The 20,022-nt window shown below is 37.6% G+C and overlaps 1 protein-coding gene across 3 annotated transcripts in view; it reads left to right on the top strand.

Moving 5' to 3' along the window:
- The window catches only part of UVRAG (UV radiation resistance associated), a 295,144-nt gene that overhangs the window by 57,593 nt on the left and 217,529 nt on the right, over positions 1–20,022 (top strand). For all 3 annotated transcript variants that reach the window (XM_045816174.2, XM_045816172.2, XM_087868172.1), the window contains one exon: positions 1,937–2,011. In XM_045816174.2, coding sequence (XP_045672130.2) covers positions 1,937–2,011 — 75 coding nt within the window. The remainder of the gene's footprint in view (positions 1–1,936; positions 2,012–20,022) is intronic.

A 20,022-nucleotide genomic window follows, 5' to 3' on the forward strand; every position in this document is an offset into this window, starting at 1 on the left:
TCATGTCTGTGAACACATGGTTTAATTTCTTCCTTTCTAATGAATATGTCTTTTTCTCTTTTTCATATCATTTCATTGGTAAGACCTCAGGAAAATGTTGAGCAGAAGTGAGTAGAGTGGGCATCCTTGTTTTGTTACTGATGTTGTGTTAAAGTATTCAGTCTTTCATTATTTATTAAGTATAATATTAGCTGTAAATTTTGTAGACACTTTATCGGGGTCAGGAAATTTCCTTTCATAATTTATTATGTTTGCTAGTATTTTATTAAGGCTTCTTTCATCTGTGTCCATGGGAGATATTGGTCTGTACTTTTCTTGCATTGTCCTTGTCCGGTTTAAATGAGAGTAATGCTGGTCTTGTAAAATGAATTGGGAAGCCTTTACTCTTCTCTTTTCTGGAGGAATTTGTGTAAAGTTGGTATTATTTATTCTGTAGATGTTTGGCAGAATTCTTCAGTGAACCCATCTGGGTGTTAAGATTTCCCTGTGGGAAAGTTTGAATGTATGACTTCTGTTACTTTATTAGATATGGGGCTATTTAGGTTATCTGTGTCTTCTTACGTGAGCTTTGATAGTTTGTCTTCCAAAGACTTTGTCATTTTCACCTAAGATTTCAAATCTATTAGTGTAAACGTTTCCGCAATATTACTATATCCTTGTAACGTATATAGGCTATATAATGATCCTTTCCTCTTTCATTCTTGCTATCGGTAATTTCTGTCTCCTCTCTTTCTTCTCTTGGTCACTCTGCTTAGAGATTTATCTATTTTCTTAGGTTTTCAAATAACTAGTGTTTGGTTTCATTGATTATTGTTATTGCTTTCAGTTTCATTGATTTCTGATTTTATCCATATAATTTTCTTTCTTTTGCTTGCTTTGGGTTTACTTTGTTCTTCTTTACTAGTAAGGTAGGATTTTTGCATTACTGTTTTGAGACTTCTCTTTTCTAAAGTAAGCATCTACTAAATTTTCCTCTAAGCCTTGCTTTAACTGTGACTCACAAACTTTGATGTTGAATTTTCATTTTTATTCAATTCAAGACATTTTCTAATTTCCCTTTTATTTCTTCTTGATCCATTGGTTATTTAGAGGTAGAGTGTTTAATTTTCAAACGTTTGTGGATTTTGCAGGTATCCTTCTTTTGTTGATTTCTATTTGAATTCTTTTGAGTTTAGAGTAAATAGTTTGTATGATTTCAATCCTTTCAGCTTTTTTGAGGTATATTTTATGGCCTAGAATATAGAATCTCTTTTTTGATGAATGTTTCCTATACATGTGATGTTTATTCTGTTGTTGTTGAATGGAATGTTTTGCAGATGTCAGTCAGGTTAAATTGATTGATAATCTTGAGTGAAATTTGGGTGATATGTTGGATTTAGCCAGACGAGATGGGGGTAGGCACAGAAGTATGATATAACGGAGCATAATCTGATTCATTCATTTTTCCTTGAGGAAACTAGAGTCCAGAGTGATGATGCAACTTAGATATTATTATTTTTAAACTGTCTTCCTGAAAATGGAAAATAATATTAATCTTTTGTGTTTTTTTCTAGGACTTGATAGTTTTTAAAGCACTCTTACAGACTAATTGGATTATGTTTTCTTTGAGATCAGAGAATGTATAGTATGTTTCTGGATCCCTTGTAGTTCAGAAATAGCCCTTCTGTAGCAATCTGAAGAAGTATTTGTGGAAAATGTATGTGAATGATTGTGCCTGTTATCTCGTGTGATGATTTTGTGAGCCCTTTGACTAAAGCAGGAAGCACTCAATTGATTACCTGGTCTTAGGATAAATGATATGTTTTCTGCTGGCTTGTTAGTTTAGTCAGCCTGTTTCTCAGCATTGAAGTAGGTCCTGTTGTAACTGTCATGCCCTAATCATAATAGAACTTAATGGAATGAGAAGAACTGATAGTGTGTTTTTCTCTTCTCTTAGATTCATGCCCGCAACCAAAATGAAATAATTTTTGGGCTGAATGATGGCTACTATGGTGCTCCATTTGAACATAAGGTAAGAGGATTTTCCTAATGCTGTTTAGTGTAGCTGTGCCGTGACATGTAGTGTAAAAAGCTCTGTGCAAATAGAATCTTGTTTTAAGTATCACTGTGTGTTTATTTAGTGTGGCTTAAGGTGAATGTTTTTTAGAGTGAAGACTTGATTTGTAACCACCCCAATTTCTCTTTTCTAAATCCAGATTATTAATTTTCCTGAGAGAAAATCTGGGCTTTTTGCTCTTAATGTATGTAATTCTTTGGAGGGTCAAAACAGATTGTGTGAGACTGATGAATCACAGATCTGTAAACTTGAAACAAATAATACATTATATGCTAATTAAAAAAATAGAAAAAAAAACAGAATGGTGAATTTTGGTTAAGTGCTGTACAATTTTATTAAATATTTTCAGATGCCTTTTGCACTTTGAGTAAATTTAAGAAACTGTGAGTCAGGTGACATTATAGTCAGTGCTATCTCTGTATCTACAGGCAATTAGAGAAAGGAAAGGGAAGCGAATTCATATTTACCAAGTACCTACTATCTGTGTTACTATGCCAGGTGATTCATGTTCTTTATCCCACTTAATGCTAGCCACAAGCCAATGAGGTGAGTTTTCTATATTGCTTGCTCTTAGTGATCACATTGCTTCATAATTCTTGGTTGTGTGAAATGCTATTGCTAGAATGCTCCATTCATTCAACAGCTAATTATTGAGTACCTGCTGTTTATCAGCCATTGTGCCCTCTCTGTAAATGCTAAAGGTACGTTGGTGAGCAAATGGATATTTTCCAGCAGGAGTGTGTGGAAGAGACAAGCATGGAGGAATATATATAAACACAAATGGTGGTAATGCTGTAAGAGCATGTAGTGAGGCCATTACCTATAGTCTAGGGACTCAAGAAAGACCTTTCTGAGAATTAGACTTTTAAGGCTACAATCCAGAGGATGAGTGGAAGTGAACCAAGTGCAGGGAGTGGGGGCTGATGGGGAGAGTGGTCTAGCAGAGGAGGTTGGCACGTTCGAAGCACGTGAAGTGGAAAGGCACGTGGTGGGTTTTAGGAACTAAAGGAAGGTCAGAGTATTGAGGAAGAGTGATACCAGATGAGGCTGGACAGGAAGGCAGGGGTCACATCAAATAGATCCTTTTAAAGGATTTTATCCTAAGAGCAATGGATTGTGTTCAAGGATTTTTAGCATGGCAGAGATATAATCTGATTTGTATTTTAACAATTTCACTATGTCCGTAGTAAAGACTGATTGTAAAAGAGGCAAGAATATGTGCGGAAAGACAGAAAGGAGGATCATGTAGTATATTAGGTAAGAGATGCTGATACTTTGGAACAGGGTTTGGCAGAGTAGAGAGAAGGTGGATTTAGGAAAGTTTTAGGAGGTAAAAATCATTAGGACCTGGTATGCTTCGAATTTAGGGTATAAGGAAAAAGAAGGTGTTAAGGATGACTTCTGGGTTTCTGGCTTGGGTAATGTAATGGGATGGATAAATGTTCCAGGCACTGGGAGAACTAAGGGACACTGAAAAAAGACCAGGTTTGGTGGAGGCAGAGATTGAGGGTTGATATTTGATCATATGGTCTTTGAGATGCCTTCAAGATACCCATGTGCAGGTGGAGTTCAGAGGAGAGAAGTGGGTTAGAGATATAAATGTGGGGCCAATGGCACATAGTCACTGAAATGATGAATTCAGGCTAGGGATAGGATATACAGTGAGGAAAAAGGGGGTTTAATAACCAAGCCTTGAGTACTTCCACTTTTAAGGGCCAAATAGCGGTGGAGGCATTAGAAAGGTTGACTGAGAAGGATTGATGAGAGATGTATAAGGAAAAGAGTGTGGAGTCTCATAGGATCTCAGAGGCCAAAGAAAAAGATTTTTGCTTTGGTTTGGTTTTGGCTTTTAAGGGGTGGGAGTGATCAAATAAGATGAAGACTGAAAATTGCCCATTGGATTTGGCAAAATGGAAGGTAGTCTCGGTGACTTCATCAAATTCAATTCAAGCTCTGATAAACTTTTTATAAAAATTCGTTTTAAAGCCCTTATATTCTGAGTTCCTAAAGTTTATCAACACTCTGTATACCTTTGACATAAGACATACCATTTTATAACTCTTTTTTTCCCTTTGTTGTATAGATCCTCTAATCTGTGAGCTTTTCAAGGACAGATTTGTATATATAATTTTGAATTCCCAGTAGCTATCACAGTTCTTGAGACATGGTATTTGCTTAGTAAAAGTGTTTGATTTAATAAGAGAATTATGGGACTGCTGCTGTTTTTGTTTGCAGTGTCCCATTTATAGGGTTAACCATCCTGACCCTGTTGAGGGATTTAGTTCCTCTTGCAGCTGGTAACTAGCCCACCATCTAGCACAGTGTCTGGTACACAGTAATAATATTAAAGCGAATATTTATTGAACATTACTGTGTATCAAACACTTTTAAGAGCTTTATATCTGTTATTCTATTTAATCTCCCTAGGAATTGGGTAGTCAGATGCTATTAGTAATTGAGGTTTTGGATAGCCAATGACTAATACTCCTTTCTTCTTCCCCTGAGTTTGGAACAAGTTTAGAAATAAGACAGGTGATAGATAAATGGAGATCGGAATGTTGGCTTTATTACTAATAAAATTAATTGGCAAATGTGGCTTAAATTCTACAACTGAAAGAGCTGGATATACTTCCTCCCAAATTGAACCTTCCCCAAAAACCAGCAAAACAAGCAAAACAGGGATCTTCCCCTTACAGGGACAAAGACTAATCGCCCAAGCCAAAAGCCGAATTCATGTGTGCTGTAGCCAGGTTGTTCTTGACTGGGAGGGAACCTGGAAAGAACCGAGGCCATGCTCTGTTTCATCTCCCAAGCTCAGCAGTCAGATATGTCCTCTGCCTGTCCTGGAGAGGAATGAGTGAAGGACACAGAGAAACTGGAAATGTTCTTTTTAGGACCTGGGAAATAGAGTGGGACATTTTTTTTTTTTTTTAAGATTTTTATTTATTTATTTGACAGAGAGAGAGCACAAGCCAGGAGAGTGGCAGGCAGAGGCGGGGGAGAAGCAGGCTCCCTGCTGAGCAGAGAGCCTAATGTGGGGCTCGAGGAGTGGGACATCTTTTGCCTGTGTGGAAACATGAGTGCAGAGTGTTCCCCCTGATGATGATGATGATGATGATAATGATGATGATGATGATAATAATAATGACAATAATAATAATAGCTGATGTTCAGTGAGTTAATAATAATGCCAAGTACTGTTCTAAGTGCTTTACATAATTTACCTCATTTAAACCTCACAATTGTCTTTTTATAGAAGAGGAAGCCTGCACACAGAAGTTAAGTAACTTTCTCATGATTACAGAGCTCCTAAGTAGCAGAGCTGGGATTCAAGACCAAATGGTCAATAAAAGTTTATTGAATATATATTATTGTAATAAGTGGTATATTTTATTCTATAGTCCTTCAGTTAGTGAGTTTTACAAATTTATAAGTCCAGCCTTACCTTTCCCCTGTACCAGTTTTCAGATGAACATCTGACATATGTTTGAGCCTTAAAAAGTATCAGTTTTCCTTTTTAAAGAAAGCCATAAACAATGTTTCCAGTCAAGATGTCCTTGCAAGTGCACACTTTTGAGACCCTCCACTGCACCAAACAAAAAGCAATGATTGGTTTAAAAACAAACACCCCAAAACCCAAAAAACAAAACAAAACGAAAAAACCCTAGTGATTGGTGAAATCAGCGAAATTTAAAGAGACATACTTTGCTAAATCAAACTAAAAGCAAGAAAATTAAACCTATCTGGAACAGAAATGGAGTAGGTAGGACTCTCCCTATTACAGAAAGAGACTGAAAAAAAGACATCTTAGAGAAACTGCAGATGCTTAACGTTAATTTTAAAAGGAGAAATCTTAAAAATGAGTGGAGAGAAAGGAAATATTTCCTACAAATTAGACTGACAGCAGACTTTGCAAAAGTAACAGTTGATGCAAGGAGAAATAATCCTCAGAGTGCGATTAACTATTAAATGTATAATTCTATTTCTAGTAAACCTTCAGTCAAGAGCAAGGGAGAAAGAGGAACAATTGTAAAGACACACAGATTGAGAATTTACTGTCCGCAGACCCTTTATCTACACTGAATAGTGGAGGTAGAGAAGTGATCCCAAAGGGAAGATGTGGGAGGTAAAAGCAGGTTACAGCAAGACACATAAAAATGGGTACAACGTTAGTGAGTGCAGTTAACTACTGACAGCAAACTAACATGCAAACAAACACTTAATATGTAATAAGTTATATGTTTTAAGGTAAAAACAAACTAGACCATTGCTATTCAAAGTATAGTTTGTGGACCAGAGCTAGTCTAAGAACTGTCACTAGTCTGTGGTGAGCCAAGTATAAAAAGTGAGAGTAAATGTTTCAAAACTTTTATGGCAATTTGACATTATTGTGCCTTTTTATTGTATTTTACAAAAGTATCAATTCGCAGTGGATTGAAGGAAAAGCAACTGGTCCTTGGCCACAGAGCGTTTGAGAAGCACTGCTCTAGACAACAATAATGAGGTGAGGGAGGGTGTGTAAAGAGTCAAGACTCATTGACTCACTGATCTGTTTGGGAGGAGGATAGAAAACGACTTCAGAATTTGTTAGAAAAATTTGTGGTCAAGCGTGCATGTTAAAAGTGTGAGGGTATCTAGTAGAGATCAGAAACCAGAGGAAAAAAAAATATAAAATATACATATATATATATATGTATATATATTTTTTATTATGATATGTTAGTCACCATACAGTACATCCTTAGTTTTTGATGTAGTGTTCCATGATTCATTGTTTGCGCATAACACCCAGTGCACCATGCAATACATGCCCTCCTTGATACCCACCACCGGGCTAGCCCATCCCCCCATCCCCCTCCCCTCTAAAACCCTCAGTTTGTTTCCCGGAGTCTGTCGTCTCTCATGGTTCATCTCCCTCCCTGTTCCCCCCGCTTTCATTTTTCCCTTCCTTCTGCTAATGAGAGAATATATATTTTTAAGTAGCAGAGGAAAAAAAGGGTTAGGTTTAACCTTAGGGTTAGACTTAGACTTTGTCGACTAATAGGAGGGAGGAAAGACAACAAATGGTAAACAAAAACATGTAGTAGAGTGGTAGAAATAAGTCCAAATGTATTTGTAATGACAGTAATTGCAAGCAGGTATCATGTCTGTGTTGGGCGTATTTCATAAAGGATTTTATAAAATGCTAAAGTAACAAGGCTTTGAGAACAGGATTGTGTTTTAAGAATGTATGTACACTAAGAGTTGTGGGGCGATATGGAAGCACATTTTAAAGCAGCTTTATAAATAGTGACTAGAATTTTTGTTGCCCAGTTCTTAGGCATTCTCGTTGTTTTACATTAATTGTAACCAGAAACACTGTTACTATTACTGCTGGTGACTATGTTGCTGTTAACCCTTCCTCTGTCCATGTTACTTAAAGTGCCTTCAGCCACTGTGGGTCGAAAAGCTGAAATTACTTATTTGCTCAGAACTCTTACATCTTTGTTCATCTGCTTCTTGAAAAGCTTTACTCGTGTCTGTCGAGTTTTTAGGAACCTGGTCTATCTTCAACTACGTAGGACAATGGACAAGTAGTTCAGTCTCGCTACCAGGAGTGTGTTTGGAAACTACTTAACACGTTAGAAAATCTTTGACTAAAATATGCTGTGGGTTTGAATCCTTTGTTCAGCAACCTCTGCTAACATTATTAGGGAGTGATACGTTCTTGTTAACTTTATGTAGTAAGACTGCATTTATTTGGCATATGAACATGGAACTCTTAGCTTTTCAGCAGCAATGCAGATGAAGAGATGATTGAATAAATGATGAAAATCTTCTGTCTGTATTTGCAAAAGTGATTTTCTTCCATCAATAAATATCAAGTACCTACCATGTGCCCATTATTAAACTAAGTAGTTTGGGATACAACAGTATTAGATGCAGATTCACAAACATTTATTTCTTTAGGTGAGATAAAACACGATACATTCCAGAAGAGCTCCAGTTTACAAATGGATTTAGTTTGAAAAATTGTTTTTGATGTCAGTTATTTGGGTCTTGCGGATAGCATAGGTGAATTATAGCAGAACTTTAAATAATCTGAAGAGCGCCTTAGGAAGAGCTGCTCTTTTTAACGTTTGGAGACTATGGAGAACGAGAGAGGAACACTGGTGTGGCTCGAAGTTGGAGTGGATGAAGGTTGGTGAATAAAGCTAGATGTCTGGGAGGAATGTTTTCTAGGTGGATTGAACTTCTAGAATGGCGTTTGGGGGAGCATGAGGAGTGAGAGGCTCTTGGGCCAGCTCCTTATCCAGTAAGCTGGAAACCTTTCAGATCTCAGTTTAGGGGTTTTACCTTTTATATAGATATGTAAGACTGTCTTTGCCTGAATTGCCTTTCGTCAGCTACTCTTTTTTTTTTTTTTTTTTGCTACTCTTGTTTTTGGGAGGATGCTAACAGCTTACCTGGGTGAGTGTATACTCCTAGTAGTTAAGAATACAGGTTTTGGAGTCAGATTGATGTGAGTTTAATTCCAGGCACTTCTGCAACTTACCCATGAGAGAGATCTTGGGCAAATTAAGTCATCTCTGAGTTTTTCTCCTCTTACACGGAGAACAATTTGTATCTCATCTTAAGTTGTTTGGGGATGAAAAGTGATAATGTACAGTGTAAGCCTGGCACATGAATGGAGTTCAGTAGTAAATGGAAACTACTCACTAGGCTCTAAACCCTGTGATAAAGGGATTACCTCTCTAATCCTATGGCGTTATTGTATCCCTTGCACAGTACCTGGCATATGGTATAGTAGGTGCTCCATAGAAGTTTGTTAATGAATGATGTCATAGCAATAATTGAGAATAAAAGTCTTGAGGGGATGGTATTATTTCTCTCTCCTACCCTACTTCAACCCTAGCCCCAACTTCTGGAGTTTTATTTTTAAAGATTTTATTTATTCATTTGAGAGAGAGCAAGTGAGAGCATGAGTGGGGTAGGGAGGGTCAGAGGGAGAGGGAGAAGCAGACTCCCCACTGAGCAGGGAAACTGACCCGGGGCTCCATCCGAGGACCCTGGACAATGACCTGAATTGAAGGTAGACCCTTAACCGACTGAGCCAGCCAGGTGCCTCTCTGGAGTTTTGGGGGATACATATAATTCGTACTGCCATAATAACTCTACTATGGTTTTGACAAAGTGCAAAAAGCATTAGATTGTTAAGAATTTCTTTCTCAGGGGCGCCTGGGTGGCTCAGTCGTTAAGCGTCTGCCTTCGGCTCAGGGCGTGATCCTGGCGTTCTGGGATCGAGTCCCACATCGGGCTCCTCCACTGGAAGCCTGCTTCTTTCTCTCCCATTCCCCCTGCTTGTGTTCCCTCTCTCGCTGGCTGTCTCTATCTCTGTTAAATAAATAAATAAAATCTTAAAAAAAAAAAAAAAAAGAATTTCTTTCTCAGGCTAAAAGTATAGAAGCAATATCTTCAGAGTCCAGTAGATGGCAATGCTTTCTCACTCTAATGGAAAAAAAAAATGAGTAGTCGTAGAATCCAGTAAAAGGATCAAATCTTTTTGGAATGAAATTCTCAGGAGACTGAAATAGCAATTTGGTGATTAATTTCACAAACACAGTCACATAACTTGATCATTTCAAGTACATAGTCAAGCCTAGATTAAATATTTAGGGACAATAGCAAGTTTCAGAGTCTGTTTTGAGAGCCTGTACAAATGAAAATTCCTTATTTTATATTTTTCAAGACATGATACTTTTGAAAAGTAAAAAATCTGAATTCTAATCCTATTTAAGGTATTTCCATTTAGTTAACTTTGTAGAACTGAGAAATTAGAAAGATGGTTATTTCCTCTTATTAGTCAAGTGAATGGACACTAACTTGTTTCCAGAGCACGTCCCACACAATACACAAGCTGAACATTCAGAGGTAAGGATTAAATGTCCCAAGTAGCCTACGTTTTAACAATAGGGAAAGGGATATGGTATAATGTTGTCCAGGTCTTTCAGTATATCATCAAGTAAAAGTGGGACAATCATAAAAATAGACCATTCCTACATATATTCTATTCAGCTTTCCTTGTGCCCCCCCCTCCCGTTATGAAATATAAGAAACAAAGACAATGAATGTTCAGGGGTTGTTTCTAATAGCTGCGTGCTTTGTTATAAAACATTTAGGTATCTGAGCTCAGTTTAAATCCAAGGTAAAACTTGGTTTTTGAATGATTTGAGCTGGTGTGATATGCTAGTAACAGGGTCATTTACATCAGTTAGGTACAGAGCTTTTGAAAGCTACCATTGCCAGTTTTCATTTACTGAGTGCCTACTATATGTCAGACAATATACTAGCTATTTCACTTGTTTTTATTTAATCTTGTGTAACAACTCCATGAGGTGGTTATTATCCTCATTTTATAGGTAAAGTACCCTAGAAGAAAACGTTAAACTACTAACCCAAAGTTACATAGCTGGGGGGTAGCAGAACCATGACTTAAACCAGGTCTCCTTTATTCAGAGGGATTTTCTTTTAAACACTATGCTACGTGCCATCTCTACGTTTCTTCCCACTTCATATAGGCTGTTCAAAGTACCAGGTCTCTGTGTTTACGTTTAAGCAGAGATCTCCTCTGTGTGTGTTGTGAGAATCAAATGAGAGGGTACATGGGAAAGTGCTTTGAATGGTATGAAGTGCATTATTGTGCAGACTCTGTGTCTGTATTATTGTAGAGTGGGCATGCAATGCCCATGAGGCCAGCAACCCACTGAAGTCTATAGCGGTTCCACGTATTAGTCACTATATTTGGCTTCTCTCGAGTCCTTTTTTCTCTCTTTCCTCCTTTCTCTTGGATCAAATTAACTTCTGACAGATGTTTGGAAAATCATCTTATCCTGTAATTCATATTTATAAATCCTGCTGCTGCAGTGTGGTCCCCATTCTCCCTCTTCATTGAAGCCAGAAAATAATCTGGGAAAATGCCACGTTTCCTGTTACGAATTTAGAGGATCTTGTCTCCTTAGCACAATTTTTGAGCTTTTCAGAATTTTAATACTGGAAAATTCAAAGCCAGGCATGGTTCTTTGTATAGATGTTTTAGATTCTTGAAAAGTAAACAGAAACAGAGCTCCAGACTTATCCTCACTAGAGGATTCAGAGTTTAAAATTTTGAAAAACTTGTTTTTGCTGTTCTTTCTTGGATTTGTAGTGAGGGCATGCTTGACCTTTGATCCCGCCTCTGATAGTCGAGTTTGGTTTAAATTGTTCTCCAAAGCTGGGAGTCCTTCCTACCCTCTCTCTCTCTCTCCACTAATGCTCATTAGCGTGATACCACTGCTGCCTTCTCTTCTCCTCTCACATGTATAGGATTTTGTGTACGTGTCTTTTCTCGTCTTTGGGCGTAAGCTCCTTTGCACTGAAGTTGTGTCTGACTCACTTCTGTGAGTCTCAGGATTTAGCATAAACTTTGCTTTGTAAATATTTTTCCACGAGCAAACTCAGTCTATTAGGATCACATGGTTCCTGTCTCTACTCTAAAATATACTTTTAGGTTACGTTCGTAGGGGCACCTCCAGTCTCTTGTCGTGGAGTAGCATTGATGGCATTTAAGTCCACTTTATACTTGCACAGTGTGACTCTGATTCTGATGCTTTTTTGAGGGTATTTTAAAACACTAAAATGTGAACAAGGATTTCTTTACCCCGTAGAATTTAAAAGAAGGAATCGATTTTTGTTTCAGGATCTGTATACCTTTGCCTAACAGTACTATTCTTATTTCTCATTTGCTTCTCACTATTTTGAGGGAGAGGAGAACTTCCTCTGTGGTCTCAAACCTTAGACCAAATCTGGGGGAATACATATATTTAGTTTTGGTTTAGTGTCTCAGAAGAGGTCTTGCCTTTCCTCCTCAAAAGCTTAGCTTCTGGGCTTCCTCAGAGCTCAGAGGTAGAAGGTACCCAAGGTTTGATGGTGCTTGACAGAGATTCTTGCCCAATTTTTTTCAGTTTAAACTTGGCTGGCAATTAAAAGTGTATTAAGGTCCAAATGAACACATACACATAGGAACACAGGCTGTCTGTTGATTTATCAGGTGGCTATTTTAAGAAAAGTTGTACAAATAAATACTATATTTTAAAATGGATACTGATTGCATCTGAAAATATGCTCAAGTAGTAGAGAGCCATTGTTTTTCCCCTTGCCAGTCATAATTTCTTATTCTACCTAAGTAAGTAGAAAAAAGACTCTTTGCAAAGCTCACTTAATAGTTTTATAAATAACATCTAGAATGCTGTCAGTTCTGCTGAGGAAAGCTTTTGGCGGAGCCTCTAAGCTTTTGTCCTCAGGCTTCCACTTGGGCCTTTTGTCTTCTCCTGAGCACGTTGTGTTTGCCTTCAGATCCCTCCCAAGTCTACCTCTCCTGTCTGTATTTGCATATATCCAGACTTGCTTCAGTTTGCTTGGATGTTTCAGAGACATGCTCACTCTACAAGTCCTAAACTGGCTCAGTTCCCCTCCCCATCTTGAAAAACTTCCTCCTGCTGTGTTCCTTAGTTTAGCGAATGGTACTGCTCTCCATGTACTGTCTCAAGTCAGAACCGGGGAGTCAGCCTGGACCCCTCCCTCTTTTTTGAATGACTGCTTGATGGTGTCTGCTAAATATCTCCTTCGGTCCTGCTTCTTGGAGTATAGCCAGATTTATCTTTCTAAAATGCTGGTCATGTCCCTCTTTTATTTGAATCATTTCAGAGTAATTACTGGCTTGTAAGGTCTTACTGTGTGATCTGGTTCCTGATTTCTAAGCACCCCACCCATAGCTTAGATCTCATTTCCATAGAAAGGCTTTCTGTGATATACCCCTAAATCTGGTTTGGATACCCCTCTTATATGCTCCTGTGGCAGCTTCATTTTCCTCATCACTGACCCTTATCTGTTTATATTCTGATTGTCCGTTCGCTCATCTCTCTTACTAGACTGTAAGGGCAGGGACAGTGTCTGTCTTCATTACTAATTTATTAGACTTAAGGGCGGGGCAGTGTCTGTCTTCATTACTAATTTATTTCTCGTGCTTAGCACTGTGCCTGGCATACAGTAGTAATACATTAATGAGTGAAGCTTCTGTAGCAGCAGATCATTAAACATTCTAATGGGATACATAATGGGATAGCTGGCTATCATCATCTGTATGGCTTGTTACTCAAAATTCTAGATCTCTAGGTTTAAATAGTTTCTGGCCCTTTCTGCATAGACACCAGTCATTTGCAAATAATTATACTTTATTTTAAGATTTTTTATTTATTTATGTGACAGAGAGACAGCCAGCGAGAGAGGGAACACAGCAGGGGGAGTGGGAGAGGAAGAAGCAGGCTCATAGCGGAAGAGCCTGATGTGGGGCTCGATCCAGGTACGCTGGGATCATGCCCTGAGCCGAAGGCAGACGCTTTAACGACTGCGCTACCCAGGCGCCCCTCAAATTATTATACTTTAAATGGAACTCTTTATTTTTCTCTCTGGGCTTTCTTTCCTTTCTAGTTTCCCACATCTTCCATAACCATTTCCCCATTTATTTGAGCCCCAAGTGTTGCAGTTAGATTTGATTGATTTCTTTCTTTTATCTACTCTATACAGTCGGCCACTAGACTCTTTTGAGGCCTTTGAAGTAAACTCCTATCCATGGCGACTTGTCCATCTCCGTTGCCCTGCATGATCCAAGCTCAGACCGGCACCCCCGTAAGGCTGGATTACTGTAGTAGTTTTCTGGTGGGCTTATGGACTCTGCTAGTCTCTTGTATCCACTCTGCCTTATTTACCACTGCCTAATTCATCTTCCTAAGGCACATTTTCATTTTTTATTCCTTTGCTTAGAAGTTTTGTAGAGTGACTTCTCACTGTCTGCTAGATGTGCCGAAATCTCTGACCTGCTTTCCTTCTCCCCATCAGCCTGAATTCAGTCAGTGGTATGTACAGTACTTTTAGTTCTAGCTGCGCTTTTATCTTTTCTCTTTTAGTGTTTGAGCTCTTATAATTATCTCTAGTCCATGTGGATTTTTAGAATAGGCTGCTAACTGGTGTCTGGACATTCTGCCTTCTCTGATGCATATTTGTCATTACCAGAGGAACTTTCCTTGAATGCATCTCTGATCAATATGCTATATTGTCAGAAAGCTTTCGTGAGTCCTTCTTGCCTGGAGATTGTCTCCACTTTCTAGCATGCCATTCAAGGCTTTCTCTACTCTGGCCCTCCCAACCTACTTATTCAACCCTGTTTTCCACTATTTTTCTCTCCAAGGTTCCAAGTAATTTCCACGTCATTGAAGCTGAACAAATTGGACCACTACTTAATTTTCTCGGAATGCAACTTGTGTTTTCCCACTGTCGTGCTTTGGCTAAAGGTGTTCAGACTGTGTGGGACTTTCCGTCACTGTCATTCAACTTTTCAGTACTTCTTAATCTATCTCAATTATTGCCACCCTGTAGCCTTTCATGTTCCTGCTCCTACTAGATGGAATCTTTCCCACAGGAATCCCTGTAGCTATTTCTTTTTTAACCTTTCCTATGGCACCTTTGCAGTTTTTACTTCACTTGGAACCTTAACTGGGCTATCTATATCCTAGTGTACTGGGTTGTATACTTTTATAAGGATGGTAGCAATTGCCTGACACCCTGTATGTATTAGGTATTCGATAAATACTGAAATAAATAAGTATGTGTATAATACTGTTTGCTTCATAATCAGTTATCCTGTCAACTGGATTATTTTAGTATAACTTACAATAAAGTTAAGGACAGTCTTGTGACTGTGGTAGCAGCTAAGAACTCTCAAAATGTACAGTAACATACTCTAAAGGTGATTCATCCGGTGACCCACTACAGGGGTAAGCAAACTGTAGTCTAGCACATGGTTTAGTACGGCCTAACAGCTAAGAATCGTTTTCACGTTTGTGAAGAATTTGAAGGAGAAAACAAAGACTGTGCCATAGAGATGACATGTAGCTTGCAAAGCCTGAAAATTTTACTATCTGGCAATTGACAAGAAGTTTGTTGACCACTGATTTAGAAACACACCTGATCATCTGCCTGGAATTACTCCAGCTCACTGGGTATGTGAAATTAATCATCTGTTTCCTTGAACAGTTTAATAGGCGCTCACCCAGGCTGGTGCCTGTTCCCTTCCTTGAAAAAGCATTGTTAGCCCTGGCTTCAGAAGAATTTTGAGTGACTTGTAAATCTCCTTTGGGCTCTTTGGCACTTGGCAGTATCTCACACAGATAACCAGATACAAATGAGCCATTTCTTTCCATTATAATCCTTCATCAGAGGTCTGTCAGGATCACATATGTGGTGAAGTTAGGTGTCATTCAGAACAAGGCTCTTAGCATATTTTAAGAATGTTAATTGCTAAGTGGTGGCTGAGGCAGAAGGGTTTAATAATGTTCTTAAGTTGCCTTAAATGTACATGGACCCAGAATTTTAGAACTGGAAAGGTCTTAGAGATCAAGTGTAGCATGGTCATTAAGAAAATGAGCTGTGGAGCCAGACTGCATGGCTCTTCTACTTAATCCTCCTTGCGTCTCAGTTTCCTCACCTTTAAAGTGGGGATAATAATAGTCCCTGTTTCACAGGGTTCTGCGAAAAATATGTTAACCCTTAACATATGAACATTTAAATTGTTAATATTGACTTGGAAAAGAACACTGCCTGGCATACTGTAAATGCTCATAAATGTTGCTCAGTGTATTGCTGCCATTTTTTATTATTGCTTTTATTACTAGTAGTTTCATCTCATTTTATAGTTAAGGAAACCTAGGCCTAGAGGAGAGTTAAATTGTTTTCCTCACTTCCATGACAGGCAGAGTGGATTAAAACCCAGGATCTTGGCTTTCATTTTGAATTGTCCTTTTCTTGCTATAATGTATTGCTTTTATTTGTATGTTAGTGGGTACGGATGATTTTTTTAATAGAAAAAAATGTGTCCGTCCGCGTTCACTTAGCCTCATGTTTTTGAGGTGCATCCATGTGTAGCACGTGCTAATACTTCTTTCCTTTCTATGGCTAAGAAATACCCCATTGTCTGGATAGATTTCATTTTGTTTAACCATTCCTCCTTGGGTGGATATTTGAGTTGTTTCTACGTTTTGGCTATTGTGAATAGTGTTGGTATGAACATTTGTATGCAAGTATTTGTTCGAGGACCGGTTTTCATTTCTTTTAGGTGTATACCTCGGAGTGGACTGGCTGGGTCATATGGTAATGTTTGACTTTTTGAGGAATTGCCAGACCTTTTTTTTTTTTTTTAAACACTGACCAACATTTTACATTCCCAGTGGCATTATGAGAGGGTTCTAATTTCTCTACATCCTTGCCAATACTTACTTTCTGTTTTTTTTTTTAATTAAAAAAAATTTGGGGGTGCCTGCCTGGCTTAGTCAGTAGAACATGTGACTCTTGATCTTGGGGTTGTGAGTTCAGTGCCCACTTTGGGCATAGAGATTGCTTAATTTTTTTAAAAAAAAATTTGCTTGTGTGTTTATTTGTTGCTTTGTTTATTTGTTTTTACTTATCTTAGTGGGTATGAATTAGTATCTGATTGTGGTTTTGATTCACCTTTTTCTAATAACTGATGATGTTGAACATCTTTTCATGCGCTTGTTGTCTATCTGTATATCTTTTCTTGGAGAAATGTCTCTAAGTCCTTTCTCTATTTTTTAAGTAGATTGTCATTTTATTGCTGAGTTGTTAGAGTTCTTTATATATCTTAGATGTGAGACCTTTATCAGATATATGATTAGCAAATATTTTCTCCCATGTTGTGAGTTGTTTTTTCACTTTCTTATGGTGTCCTTTGATGCCAAAGTTTTTAATTTTGATGAAATCAAATTTATTATTGCATTTGTTGCTCATGCTTTTGGTGTCATACCTACGAATCTCTTGGCAAGTCTGAGGTTATATAGGTGTACCCCCTGTGCTTTCTTCAAATAGGTTCATAGTTGTAGCTCTTACAGTTAGGCCTTTGACCTATTTTGAGGTAATTTTTGTGGTGTTAGGGATGGGTCCATGTCATTCTTTTTGCATATGGCTATCCAGTTGTTCCAGCATCATTTGTTGACAAGACCATCATTTTTCCAGTGAGTAGTCTTGGTACCTTTGTCTAAAATCAGATGACCACAGGTATGTGAGTTTATTTATGGATTCTCAGTTCTATTCCATTGATCTGTATATCTACCTTTATGCCAGTACCATACTATTTTGATTACCACTGCTTTGTACTACGTCTTGAAACTGGGTAGTGTGAGTCTTCCAAATTGGTGTATCATATTGATTTTCATTTGAACCACCCTTACATACCTTAGATAAATCCCACTTGTTCCTGGTATATAATCCTTTTTTTAAAAAAAAAAGTACTTTTAAATTGTGGTGGGATATACATAATACATAATTTACCATCTTAACCGTTTTAAGTGTACAGTTTAGTGGCATTAAGTATGTTCACATTGTTGTGCGGCCATCGCCACCATCCATCTCCAGTACTTTTTTCATTTTGTAAAACTGAAAAACTATCCATTAAGCAATAACTCCCCATCTCCCCCACCCCCAAGCCCCTGGCACTCACCCTTCTACTTTCTGTTTCTACAAATTTGACTACTCTAGGTATGTTATGTGAATGGAATCATATAGTATTTGTCCTTTTGTCACTGACTTATTTTACTTAAAACATAAGTCACCTCAACGGTCATCTGTATTATAGCATGTGTCAGAATTTCTTTCCTTTTTAAAGCTAAATGATATTTCATTGTATGAATATAGCATGTTTTGTTTATCTGTTCATCTGTTGGTAGACACTTGAGTTGCTTCTACCCCTAGACTATTGTGAATAATACTCCCTGAACATGGATGTACAAATATCTTTTTGAGTCTTTGCTTTCAGTTCTTTTGGGTATATACCCGGAAGTGAAATTGTTGGCCAAATGGTTTATGTTTTTTAATATGCAGCTGGATTAGCTTTGCTAGTATTTTGTAGAAGACTTTTGCATATATATATATATATATATATATATATATATATATATTCATAAGGGATATTGATCTACAATTTTCCTGTGATATTATTGTCTGGCTTTGGTATCTGGGTAATACTTGACATCATAGAATGAGGTAAGAAGTATTTCCTCCTCTTTCATTTTTTTGAGAAGACTTTGAGAAGGATTGGTGCTATTTTTTCTTTAAATGATTGGTAGAATTCACCAGTCAAATCATGTGGTTCTGGGCTTTTCTTTCCTGGGAGTTTTATGATTACTGATTTCAGCTTCTTTAATTATGTTATGACTTAACTAAATTAACATTTATTAGGTGGAGCACAGGGTGCTGGTTGGTGAGCCATGGTTTGACAGAAGACCACAAGAGAAATTGAAATAGAAAATTTTTTTACTTACAGGTCCTAGAGGAATTACAGGGGCATGCATTAAGGGGCCCTGTAGGGAGATTAAGGCAGAGTGTAGAAAGAGGTAGGACCTGGAGTACAGTGCCTTTGTTAGGTCTGTGGGCGAGTGCTTTGGAGGTCCGGGGTAGAGCTGGATTTGTCAGTTCAAACCAAAAGAGTAGGGTTTTGGTAAGCTCCACCAGGATTTTTATCTAAGGGGCGCTTGAGGCATACAGGTCACTGGGAACGAGGAGAGACTATTGATCACAAGTCCTATCATTAATTCTTGTAAGCAAACTTACATTGCCTTGTCTCTGTGGCCTGCTATTTAGGACATGTGCTTCCCTGAGAGGTCTAGTCAGTTTAAGGTCCTTGCAGGCCCCTTGGCCAAACAAAATGGATGCTGAGGCAGCAATACCAGGGAGTAGTTTAGCTGATCAATGACTTGACTTACCTCAGCAACTTCTTGTAGGTCTGTTCAGATTTTCTATTTCTTCTTGAGTCATTTTGGGGAGTCTTTATGTTTCCAGGAATTTCCATTTTATCTAGATTATCTGATTTATTGGCATATAGTTGTTCATAACACCACAAGTGTTCAATAACACTTTTTATTGCTATAAGGTTGGTAATAATGTTACCATTTTCATTCCTGATTTTAGTGATTTGAGTCTTCTCTCTCTTTTTTTCCTAGTCAGTCTAAGCTTGAGGTTTGTCAATTTTGTTGATCTTCTCAAAGAACTAACTTTTGGTTTGTTGACTTTCTCTATTGTTTTTGTATTCTCTGTTTTCTGGATTTCAGCTCTCATTTTCTGGATAAATTAATATTTATCAAATCTTTCCTTATTTTGGGCTTAGTTTGTTCTTTTTCAGGTTCCTTAAGGTGGAAATTTAGGTTATTAATTTGAACTCTATTAACTTTTTTTAAAATGTAGATGTTTATAGCTGTAAATTTCCTTTAGTACTTTTTCACTATATCTCATATGTTTTGATATGTTGTACTTTCATTTTTATTCGCCTCAAAGTATTTAATAGTTTTCCTTATGATTTGTTCTTTGACCCACTGCTTGTTTAAGAGTGTATTGTTTATTTTGCAGTTCGTGGATTTTCCAAATTTCCTTCTGTTACTGATTTCTAGTTTCATTCCATTATGGTCAGATAAGATACTTTGTATGATTTCAGCTTTTAATAATTTATTGAGACTTGTTTTGCAGCTGAACATATGGTCCAGCTTGGACCATATGCACTGAGAAGAATGTATATATGGTTGTGTTAGGTGGAACATTCTATATATGTCTACTAGGTCAAGTTGATTTACAGTATTATTCATGTCTTATATTTCCTTGTTTATCTTTTATATGGCTGTGCTTTCCATTGTTAGGTGCAATGTTGACATCTCTAGCTATTTCCCACTTTAGTTTTGTCAGTTTTTGATTCATATATTTCAATATATGTCATTAGGTGATTCTATGTTTATAACCATTTATATCTCCTTGACCCCTTTTTCATTATACAATGTCCTTCTTTGTCTCTTTTAACATTTTTTTGTCTTAAAGTCTATTTGTCTGATATTAGTATA

Source organism: Ursus americanus, chromosome 16, assembly GCF_024610735.1.
Source record: "Ursus americanus isolate L20-20 chromosome 16, mUrsAme1.1.p, whole genome shotgun sequence".
In the NCBI taxonomy this organism is placed as follows: domain Eukaryota; kingdom Metazoa; phylum Chordata; class Mammalia; order Carnivora; family Ursidae; genus Ursus; species Ursus americanus.